General features: G+C 34.4%; 3 protein-coding genes across 3 annotated transcripts; 2 read left to right on the top strand and 1 right to left on the bottom strand.

Moving 5' to 3' along the window:
• Nucleotides 1-217: 217 nt before the first annotated feature.
• Nucleotides 218-2,710, top strand: LOC135145474 (probable alanine aminotransferase, mitochondrial). The gene is made up of 14 exons (XM_064077580.1): nt 218-364; nt 447-544; nt 602-769; nt 822-948; nt 1,006-1,112; nt 1,301-1,408; nt 1,464-1,586; nt 1,648-1,804; nt 1,863-2,014; nt 2,074-2,139; nt 2,199-2,231; nt 2,288-2,452; nt 2,513-2,609; nt 2,655-2,710. Exons 1-14 carry the CDS (start codon nt 274-276, stop codon nt 2,708-2,710), a joined length of 1,548 nt encoding a protein of 515 aa, XP_063933650.1. The 5' UTR covers nt 218-273.
• Nucleotides 2,711-6,376: 3,666 nt separating this feature from the next.
• On the top strand, nt 6,377-8,077 carry LOC135145488 (inositol monophosphatase 1-like). The gene is made up of 8 exons (XM_064077598.1): nt 6,377-6,528; nt 6,580-6,726; nt 6,775-6,879; nt 6,932-7,035; nt 7,408-7,492; nt 7,541-7,677; nt 7,729-7,821; nt 7,889-8,077. Exons 1-8 carry the CDS (start codon nt 6,476-6,478, stop codon nt 7,990-7,992), a joined length of 828 nt encoding a protein of 275 aa, XP_063933668.1. The 5' UTR covers nt 6,377-6,475; the 3' UTR covers nt 7,993-8,077.
• Nucleotides 8,078-8,131: 54 nt separating this feature from the next.
• Nucleotides 8,132-9,472, bottom strand: LOC135145473 (mitochondrial S-adenosylmethionine carrier protein-like). Its single transcript, XM_064077579.1, has 6 exons — nt 9,132-9,472; nt 8,946-9,077; nt 8,685-8,890; nt 8,483-8,623; nt 8,365-8,429; nt 8,132-8,299 (listed from the first exon to the last, which is right to left on the bottom strand). The coding sequence occupies exons 1-6, from the start codon at nt 9,326-9,328 to the stop codon at nt 8,132-8,134; spliced, it is 909 nt and encodes a 302-aa protein (XP_063933649.1). The 5' UTR covers nt 9,329-9,472.
• Nucleotides 9,473-11,645: the final 2,173 nt, after the last annotated feature.

The following is an 11,645-nucleotide window of genomic DNA, read 5'->3' as shown; positions in this document are numbered from 1 at the left end:
AATTACAAGTGCTTGCATTTTATTTTTAACATATTCTACTTTGTCAACATGGTTATCGATGGAGAGAGTAATCTATAAAAATTGCAAAAAGATAATACCGCGCGATAGCAAATACGTTCCATCGAGCTATTAGATCCCCTGCTTTATTTACAGTTTGCACCAATACTTTCAAGGTGCCCTTTATTTTGGCCCTCAGCCTTTACTGTTTCCTTGAGCACGGTCCCATATAGCAATGCTTGACCCACACTCTATAAAAACGAAATAACTTATGCAATGATGTTACGTAACTTAGCCCTAAAGGGGAAAATAGAAGTTTCTGAACCTTCCAAAACTTTACGTGCTCTTAATTTCTCTACTCAAATCAGTTACCTTTATCTTAAAAACCTATTTTTAACTTCTTTGTTGGTGTTAGTTAATTAATACCCTGCTAATAACAATGCTACCAGAAAAAGTGCTGAATCTTGATTGTATTAGTAAGCCTTTGAAAGAAGCTGAGTACGCTGTTCGAGGTAGCATACCTGCACGAGCCGAAGAACTATTTTTGGTTTTATAGAAAAGACAAAAACTTTTTTTTTTCTCGTATTGTAATCTTATTTAATAGCAATTAAAGAATCCCCAGCATAGGTTCCCTTTTCAACAAGTTGTCCGCTGTAACATAGGCAATCCACAGGAACTTCGACAGAAGCCTTTAACTTTTGTAAGGCAAGTATTAGCCTTAGTGGAGTGCCCGTATTTAATGGAGGAAAAGAATATGGCTCAGACTTTGAAGGTAATTTATTTTATGTTCTTTTTTTAAAATAACATATTTCATCTTCAATAAGCTGTTTCCTAAAGATGCAATTAAAAGAGCCCAAAGTTACTTTGAAAATGGTATGGTAAGTTCCGGTTCCTATACCATCTCGCAGGGAATGACGTTTATTAGAGGGCATGTTGCCCAGTTTATCGAAAGTATTTCTCTTTTTTTTTTTTCCCTTCTACAGTTAAACTAATTCTGTTATGAACGAGGACGAGATGGGTTCCCTTCAGATCCTAACAAGATTTTTTTAACCAATGGTGCTAGTCAAGCCGTTACGTTTGTGCTTCAACTTTTAATTTCTGGCCTTGATGTCGGAGTATAGATCTTTTATTCTGCTCATTTATTGTGCATGTTAAAAGGCGCAATATATTTTAAACCAATTAATACATTTTTATTATTACTTGTAACTTCTAATTTTATTTTGAATAATTGATCTTTTTTATAAAATTCTGCTTGTTGTTTTTAGGCCAGTATTATTTCTTTTCTTTTCTTCTATATTCTCAGATCATGATTCCCACTCCGCAGTACCCGCTTTATTCTGCAACATTAACTCTTTTGAATGGCGTCTCCTGCCCTTACTATCTTGACGAGGACGATGATTGGTCAATCTCGGTAAGTGTTGAATGGCTGTTGGCTAATTGCTCTATTGTCTCTTCTCTTTACGTAGATTAACGAGTTAAGAAGATCAATCCAGCAGGCTCGTCAAGGCGGCACCAATGTCCGTGCGCTAGTCGTTATTAATCCTGGGAATCCCGTGGGCAACTGTATAAGCGTTGCCCGTATGGAGGAGGTTCCTATCTCGTTCTTGAGCATTTTTCTTTATAAAATTTTGGATTGTTGGTCCTTACCAGATCGTCGATTTCTGTGTCGCTGAGAACTTGGTTCTGCTAGCGGACGAGGTTTACCAGGAGAACACTTACAACTCAGCTTTACCCTTTGCCTCGTTTAAACGGGTTAAAGAGCGTATGGGGGGCAGGCATAGGGATTTGGAACTTTTTTCTTTTCATAGTATTCAGTTTATTTATTAGCATCCCAAGAATTCTATTTATGCTTGTTGTTATTATAGGCACTTCAAAGGGGTTTTTTGGCGAATGTGGCAAGCGAGGGGGATATGTCGAGCTCTCCGGAATTGATCCCGAAGTTGAAAAGCAGTTGCTGAAACTCGCTTCAATAGGCCTTTGTTCCAGCGTGGCTGGCCAGATTACCACCGACTTGATGGTAATACTTCTTTGGAAGGATCAGCATAACAGCGCCTCCACTACAATTTGGCTTTCCAGGTCGACCCTCCTGCTCCCGGAGAAGAGTCGTATGAGCTTTTTGTCCAGGAAAAACAAAGCATTATTGTAAACCTTTTATGTTATAATTTAATTTTTACATAACGTATAATCTGTAAACTTATTAGGACTCCTTGAAAAGAAGGGCGCGCCGACTTGTGGTTCGTGCTAGTATAATTTTATTTTTAGATCTTCCATTTGTTAAATTTACCTTCAGGAGGTTTTCAATTCCTTGGAAGCTGTCACGTGCAATCCCGCCCAGGGCGCCTTATACACTTTCCCTCAAGTGCGACTTTCCAAGAAAGCCATTGCAGAGGCGGAACGGCGCGGTATGACGCCAGATGCCTTCTACTGCTTGCAGCTACTGGAAAACACAGGAGTGGTAAGCGCCTTGCAAAGTTGCTACTGTTAGTTAGAAAGCCCACTTGGCTTTGTCTTCCAGTCAACTGTGCCCGGATCGGGCTTCGGCCAAAAGGAGGGCACCTTCCATTTTCGATGTACTTTTTTACCGCAAGAAGAAGAGTTTGACTGCTTTACAGGTTGGACCATAAATAGTCACATTGATATTTATAACTTTTTTTTAGAGCTCGTGCAAAATTTCCACAAGCGCTTTATGGAAGAATATAGTGATAATTCGTAACTTTTATAGTTATTTTTTGAATAAAGATATAGATATATATAAATTCAATGGGTATATCTTTTTGTTAAAATTTTATAATTTCTTAAGATTGTGGAGTGCAAAGAAAAAATTAGACTAGTTTTAGTACTTTATTTGCAAAAGAAGCTTTACTTGTGAGAGTTATACTTCTGTGTTCTTCCCTAAGTTCGCGAAACTCTTTGACTTCTTTATAACAAGGATAGATTCCTTTAGATATTTTAGCTTCCGAGTGTAAATTCAAAAATAGATAAGTAGCCACATCTAGGATTAAGAACGTAAAACTTCATAGCTCTCTCGCGCACTTTCATTTTTTTTTGCCCGTTTACTGATGATTTTAAGCCATATAACTTTATTTCTCAAGCAAAATGAGTGAAGGAGTTAGTCTAATTCTATAGTTATCTTGTTTTTAAAATTTTTATAAGAATTTATAAAGCAAATTATGTAAGCTATAGACAACTGCTTATCAGAGTTTCTCTAATTACAGTAAAGCTATAACGAATGTTTTATGGTTAACTATTTATAATTAGGCAGTTCGCGAAAGCAAAGCTAAGTATATATCACATCTCCCATTAGTAGAGCATTTTAGTCTATAATAATCTTTATTCAAGCAAAGCTAAACCTAAAGCACTTCCCTTAGCGGTAAAGTAGCTAATTTACTTATAGACTTGTATTGAAAACTTGATTTAACGGAGCACTCTATGATATAGATATTTTAAAGCATTTAAGGGGTGGGGGAGGAGTTATGTTTATTATGCCTCTATCAAGCAGCTTCAACCAGCGGATTGAAGAGTAAATAAAATCAAAATCAACTATATTTTACTGTTGGTTGTTAAGGTATATTGGTGAGACGATAGTGATAAATTAAACAGTAACAAAAAAGAAAGGGGTATATTTTAATTTACGAGAAAAAGGAAATGATTTACTCGACTACAGAAGTTTCACATGGAGGGAGAGAAAAATAACTTTACGGTTGTTTTTTTGGAAACAAATTATAAAATTATATATTAAAGAAAGGAAGCGATATAAGAACCGGCATTGTTTTTTCGTTTACTATATGAGAAACTCATTTACTGAGTCTGATAGCTTTATAGTCATATCAGTGTTCCCTATATTTATTGCAGCTTAAAGACAAGCTCGTCCTACAGATAACTTTTCAATATTATATTTTTTTTTAGCAACTAATTTTGTTTGTCATCAAAGTTATTAAATCTTCCATCTGTTGAACTTGCGCATTTTAATAAAAAAATTAAAAAAGGTAGCCCATTTACTATACATCTTAACTAGAAACTATAAACTTTTCACGCTTCTCCAGTGTAGTTTAGCAAAACCGTTGGGGTTTGGTATCTGTTTGCTATTTATATAATTACAAATAATTTTAATTTTTTGTAGTTACAAAAGAAAACCTAATTTAACTTTAACTATTTGGAAGTATAAATGGTGAAGGTTCTGGTTTCAAAAGAAGAGTATGATAACGTAAAGGCTCTCGAAAAGGTTTTTTTTAGTTTATCATAGTACTCAATATTCCTTTAACATAGTGATAGGCTGTGATTTGCTACAAAACAAGCTGGTACCTTTTTCATTAAGTTAAATACTAAAAATTCTAATGTGTTGTTAACAGGGATGAAGCCTCTTTACACTCAAAAGGAGCATTCGATCAGCTTTCTGAAATTTACAAAAATACCGATCTTCAATTTTATATAGTTGATGTGGAAAAGTTTCAGGTCTGTTTAAACTTTTAACGATATTTTATTCATCTCTATAGTTTATATAGGCTATTGCCAAAGACGAAGGCATCCAAGTTTTACCAACCTTTTTATTTTTTAAAAGGGGTAAATCTTGTTGTAATTTTATCTTTTTAATTATATATAACTTACAAAGTGTTTTTTTTTAAACAGGTGAAAGAGTAGATGCTATTAGTGGAGCAAATACGAATATTTTAAAAGACAAAATTAAGTTGTTTTAGTGACCACTTTACAAATAAAACTTTAATTATAGTGTTAATAAAACTTACGAAGACCATCTTTAAAAAATTACATACTATTTATGCAAGTTTTTTAATACCTTTCGCCCTAAGGAGACTTTAAAAATCTGAGAATCTAATTAGAACAATTTTTTATATAAAAAGAAAGTGTTTTTTTTTCTACACAAACCAGATAATTAGGGTATGCGCATACTTCTTAATTACAATGTCATTTTTTTTCAGTTATAATTAGATACTGACAATGAATATGCATACATAGCGCTTGCTGGTTATACTCTTCTGAAATTGTTACGCCTACTGATATGAGTTCAACTAATTATAAGTTTTAAACCTTTTGGTGGGCTCACTGATGTTCTACAAACTTGATATGGACTGACCGCTTCCTATTTAATATGTACAAGAGGGAGCATTGTAAGTAAAAATACATTCCATTTTATCTACTGTTAGAGTTAGAGGGTTTTTCTGAAGTTAAAGACTTTTAAAGAAGGACACAGCAGTAAAGTTTAAAATTTTTATGTCGAAGGTTAAAGTTGGTTTTTTTTTACTTATTTTTATTATAAATTTTCCTAAACTGTAAAAGTCATAACGTTTAAGCAAACTGCAAGCAAAGTTATAGATATTTTAGAACTTAATTTACTTATTCCACTACCCTTTTATTTAGAAGAATTCATTAAAAAGAAGTTAATCTGGTTTAAAAAGAATTTTTGAATTTTCCGCAACTTGACTGACAAAAAAAAAACTTTACAATTAGTAGAGCTATTCTGCAAGCTATAAACGCTCCGCAGACAACGAAGTCTATATAAGTTTCTGATTTCTCAGTCTAATTTATAACTGAAGGAGACGGCGAGAAGGTATCGCGATCTCCTGTAGAAGTTTTTTTGTTAACTAAGCATTTGGGAAGCAATTTTTCTCAGAGCTAAAACTGCTAAAAGCAAAGTTAATAAAATTCTTATGTAAAGTGTTAAAATGGAGTGAAATCAAAGAAAAGGTAGCGTTAAAGAGAAGAATACTTCTGCATTCAGAACATTGCCATTTAACAGGGAACTTGCTTACCTTTACACATTTTCCACCTAAATCTAATTTAACTTTCATACAAATTAGTGTACTAGCCTAAAACTTTTTGTAGTAAAAATATACGCTAGAGGTATAATCATTAAAATAATTATTGCTGCTACATTTAGTTAATATTTTTATCAAATAGGATATATTACTCACCTCGTAACACAATCCCAATGCTAAATGTTCTTTAGCTGCTGATATTTACTGAAGTCGTAACAGGTAATTACTTTGATTTTGATAAACTGTTAAAGATGGTGTAAACAGATTTAAACAGAAAAACTTTAAAATGAAAAGTCATTAATACTATATTTAAAATTAGTATGAAATAAACTAACATGACTATACTTGTCAATAAATTTGTGTTACAGTTTGAGATTCTAAAAGGGACCACTTATATAGGCAATAAATATATTATTTTGCCGAAGAACTTAACAATTTAGAGCAATTAGAAAAATTTTTTAAAAATCTTTTTAAAGCGCAATTACTTTGAAAATAAATGATACTTTTAACTAAACGGGGATTTGACAACCAAAACTCCAAATAAACGGCTCGGGCCACCATTAGGTAATCTCCATACTAAATGGATAAACGCAACCCACCAGCTTTATAAACTTAATCTGCAAGTTTAAGTCTGTGGGCGCGGACAAACTGTGCTACTTTGGTAATCATAAAAGTTGTTTTTCTGCATATCGATAAAAAAATTTGGAATGAGTCAAGAAAATTTAGATGAATTACTTAATCTGGCTGTACAATGCGCTAAGTGAGTTTAAAATGATTAGCATTTGCTTTTGATCTTTTGTTTGTTTTGTAGGGAAGCCGGAAAGCTGATAGTTAGTGCTATAAATAAAGAAAAAAAAATTCAAACAAAAACATCTTCTACCGATTTAGTTACTGAAACCGATAAAGCTTGTGAAGAGCTTATTGTTACAAAAATTAAGGATTTATACCCGGATCATGAGTTTATTTATAAATCTTTTAATTTTGTGGTGCTCTAACGCTCTCTTAGCATAATTGGAGAAGAATCTACTGTTTTAAACTCGAAAGTACATCTGACTAGCCGTCCTACTTGGATAATAGACCCAATTGATGGCACTACTAATTTTGTGCATGGGTTTAACTTATTTTCTAATTTTTTTAATAAAATTTAATTTCTACAAGATCAGATTTCCTTATGTAGCCGTGTGCATTGGCTTTTCTATTAAGCAAAAAGTTAAACTCGGCGTTGTTTATAATCCCATACTTAACCGGCTATACTATGCGAAAGAAGGTTTTAAATTATTACGTTTTAGTTTGTTTTAACACAAGCTTTCTTGCAGTAAGTTGCTACAATACTAGACTTCGCTTACATATATTATTTTTATAATAAAATTATTCCTACACACTGCCTACTTGATTTACCAGAGTGGATTTGGTGGTGATTAAATAGTAGTTAATATAACTTTAACAGCTCTGCGGTATATCTCCCGCATACCATGTTGAGAGTTAAGCAGGAGCCCTTTCAACTTTTCAGATGGGGTTTTTATTGACTCGCACAAGATCTTAACTATTACTTTACAGACTTGAGCCCTTTATGTTTCAAATCATTAATTTTTAAAAAAGCTTACATATTTATGTCTACTTCTACCAAAACTTACGTTAGGCGGTGGAGCTTTCCTTAATTCACAACGTATAGAGGCCAGTCAGTGTACCGACTTAACGAAATCGCTTCTAATTTCCGAATGGGGGTGAGTCTGTTAACTTTGCTTATCACTTCTCTGACCAACGAGTGTTAGGTCTAATCGGAAGCCAGAACGCTTAAAGAAGGTTCAAGAAAACTTTAACAATTTCCTAACTTGCCCCTGTCACGGCATCCGTTCTACTGGATCAGCAGCGCTGAACATGTGCTTAATAGCTGAGGGGCGGGCAGACGGTTAGATTTATTTAATCTCTCCCCCACAAAAAGCGCCTCATTTATCACCAGGAAATTATGAATTTGGCATCCACGTGTGGGATTACGCTGCTTCCTCCATTATTGTCGAAGAGGCGAATGGCGTGGTGTTGGACGTCACTAGTGGTAAGGCCTGCCCTTCGTAATACTTTAAAGTGCGTTATACAGGAGACGCACTATTGTTTCCTTGCAGGCAGCGTAGATCTACTCGCTAGAAGAGTGGTTGCAGCCGGTACAAAGAAAATTGCTTTGGAGATTTGCGCTAATTTGGTAGAAATACAAGATGAGCGCGACTGAGCTTTAAAAAAATAATTTTATTTGTATAAAAAATAAAATGCGAACAGATTATGCGGTCAGATGAGCATAATACGTTGTTTTACAAACTAATTTTTTTCAAAAATTGTAGTCAACGACACAACTTCAAATAATGGCTAGCTTAAAGCACGCAAAGCATTTTTTCATAGATGCCAAAAAAAATGAAACCGCCTAGCGAGATCCAAACTGTTCTGGGTAGCAATCCGTTGAAAAAAACTGATGCGCCCTCACTGCGATATACACGCTTGACGGTATCACTCCAGCTCTTATACTCACAGCCTTTCAAATCCTTTATTTTTAATGCAACACCTTGAAGTTAGTAAAGACGCTCGCTATGTAGCTTAAGAGTCTCACCTCGCCTAGCATTATTCTAGTTTTGATAACGTCTAACGGATTGGTAGCTACAGCCGCTATTGCTCCTAAAGCCTCATTAAATCAAGTCGCAAATACGGAAATTATGAGAAGTTTATACCAGCCAAAGAACCACAAGCAGCGGATTCCAACGAGCTTAAGGGTTTACCCAATTTACTAGGAAGACGGCTTTTAAAATACTCGTACAGCGGAAATTGTGTGATGGCAAAAGGCACTTCGCGGAGAAGAGTCGCGCAAAAGCCTACCAAAAAAAAAAAAATTAAAGTAGGAAACTACAATAATTAAAAAAAAAGTTCCTTGGTATAGCCCTAAAAAACCATTACGATTTATAATGGTTTTCACTATTAGCGGTATATTCTGTTCACTAGAACGAGCTTGAAAAGTTAAAGTCTCCCTTTTAAACAAGACAACTTGGGCGTTTTGCTTGATAAGTTCTGTGGGAACATGAACAAAGGCTGCTACAACTTCACCCCCGCAGGCGGCTCCCATGTGTATCAGAGCTTCTTTACTGTAAACATTACATAAAAAAATCTGGTACTCACTCAATATACTAATATAACTACCGAGAGCTTAAACACCCGCTTTCTTTTTTTTCATGCGCTAATAAATTCTTACAAATCTCATAAGTTAAAAAAAATAGGGCAGCGCTCGGAGCGGAGCCCATGATATTTATTGATACCCCTTTATAAATTTGTCTAATAAATATAAGATATATACTTTAGTTAGAAACTTATAAACTGAAACTAAACCTAAAGCCACCCGAATTTATGAATCCTTGAGAAGATTGCAAACGAGTTTTTAAAGTGTCTAAAGGATACAAGGAAGCGTCAACAACAAATCCAGCAATTGCTCCTGCCTTATCAATGTTAGGTGAATGTATATGATTATTATAGTTTACCATAAAACTTTTTGCTAAAGAGAACCCCGGAGTTTCGTTAAGTTCCATCTTAAAGCGACAAAACTCTACCTCTGAGTAAAAATCTTTACTCTGTAGTGTTCTGCCAGTTTTTGAGTTCTTCCTGCTCCTTGAACCTTTTAACCTCTCTCGAGGGCGATTTTCAACAAACTGCTTTATACCAGAGTTGTTATGCTCTTCAAAGCCTAAGAGGGGGAATGGACATGTATTGCTTTATTACTACCCAAAATCTTATTCAAAATTTCCTGAATTTTAAAAAAATTGAAAATTTAGGTAATTTCGCTTACTAACAAAAGCTAATTTAAAAATACAGACATTTGCCCCTATTTATTGTATGGCTAAGTTAATACCAAAGTTATTATATACCGTATAAATATTTTAATTAAGAAGTAGGGTTTGTATGATTATAGACTATAGAAGCAAACTAAAAAGTTGTTCTTATTTTAGAGTTACATAAGTTTGTAAACTGTATTAGCTCTGTTACAGGTTATATGTATCACAACTTTCTCTGTGGGAGATATTTACTATAATAATACTAATTAAAGTTATAGCTAGTTCTTAATCACTTTTATAAGGATTAGTAAGTTTGCAGTTACACTAAAACATACTTTTGAAGAGTATTTCCTTACATACTAATTGTTAACAAAAAAACAAAAGTTTTTCTTGTGACTAGTATGTATATCTTTAAAACAATGGGGCCGTTAAAAGGGGAAAAGGGTAAGTTAGCTCTTCAAATAATTACAAAAAATGACTGAATACTTATTGTAAATTAAGTCACGTGTTTTCCTTCCTTTAAAGCGCTGTGATCTAAAACAGATGAACTGTTATCATAAATTGCAGCGAATATGATTAAGATTATTAGTAAATAATATGACGCGCTTAATGCAATGATAGATGTCATTAATATAAAATTTTTATATTGATAAATTAGCATGCTAAGGTCAACTATTTCCATTTTTTTCATTGTGTGAAAGCTCCGGCTCTATCTTGATTGTCGGCTCTCGAAGCGCCTTTAAATATATTAATTGATAAAGTTAACAAAGAGTTATAAAAGATGACTCCGTTGAAATATTCTTTTCGATAAAGGAGTAGCTTTGTTTCCAAAGTGTGTTAATTGTAATTCGTCACTGACCAGACCATAACTCAAGTGCAGTAATATACTTTTTCACGTGTTTTAAAGTTAGAGAAGGAGATTTTGAGTCATAGACAGCCATACAATCCACTGTTAAAAAAACATACCACCACTCATGGGTCTTTTGAGCTTAGTTAAATGGTACTATCTCTAGTATTGCATTATTAAATGACGAGAAGAAGAGCCCAATGACTACACATATATAAACAGGGTGGATTAACTTAGAGATCTTACGGGAAGATAATAACTATAAGGGTCTATTTAACCTTAATTCTTGTAATGGCGAAGGTCAAGGCAGCGGGCCAGATGCTATATGCTCTATTATGCAGCAAAAGTAAACTTTCGTTGCGAAATAAGAGAAGGCTTCATGTGTTGTACATTCGGTCGAGTATGACATATGCATCTTCTGCCTAGGCCCAAGACTTGCCGCCAGTAAAACCCTTGCTATAGTGCGACAAAACAAACTGCTGCGCTTTTTAACAAACGCGCTGTGGTTTGTGCGCGATGATACACTTCCATGAATTACGGAACGAGCTGCTGACCACACTCTTTAAAAATGATGCCATTGCCATCTACGGACGGATATGTGGACACGCTAATCACCTACTAGCGGAAGAACTCATTTATGGGTTATAGGACGGCGCACAATACTGCCCCAGTCCACTCGACGCTCTCTTACCATGACGGTTGAAAGTTAAGTTTGGGGGGTATGAACTGAACGTAAAGGACACATGTTAAGGTAATAATATTACTTGCGCTCGTGGACGACTAAAAACCTATTGAAGAGCTCATATATTTAGTTGTTAACTAGATCGAGCACCAGGAAACGCCATTAATATATAAAAAAATAAATAATAAAGTCGTTTTTGGAATTGTACTCTGTTTCTTGATAGCTTATTTTTGATGGTTTTATTTTATCTTTAACTGTAATCAGTACATAACAGTCCTAAAACCGATAAGCCGTCAAAATTAATTTATAAGCATGGATAGCTAGAATTAATATTTCTCCGCCCTAGGATAGAATACCAAGACAAAAGCGACACAGTAAACGAGAGGATGAATATCACTAGTTTTTTAGGAGCTCTCCCTACAGACAATGTCTTAAAAAGAAGTTATAAGAGAGAGAAGTAAACATTTAATGAATTAGTACCAGTGCTACTGCTTGGGAAATATTTGCTAAACAGGATTCCGGGTACAGTGATGAAATTGCCTTAA

This window comes from Zophobas morio, unplaced genomic scaffold, assembly GCF_036711695.1.
Source record: "Zophobas morio isolate AGI-343-1 ecotype UQ-CSIRO unplaced genomic scaffold, CSIRO_AGI_Zmor_V1 ptg000155l, whole genome shotgun sequence".
NCBI classification, from domain to species: Eukaryota; Metazoa; Arthropoda; class Insecta; order Coleoptera; family Tenebrionidae; genus Zophobas; species Zophobas morio.
Note: the sequence above shows the minus strand (reverse complement) of the source record. Positions and strands in the feature narration are given on the sequence as shown.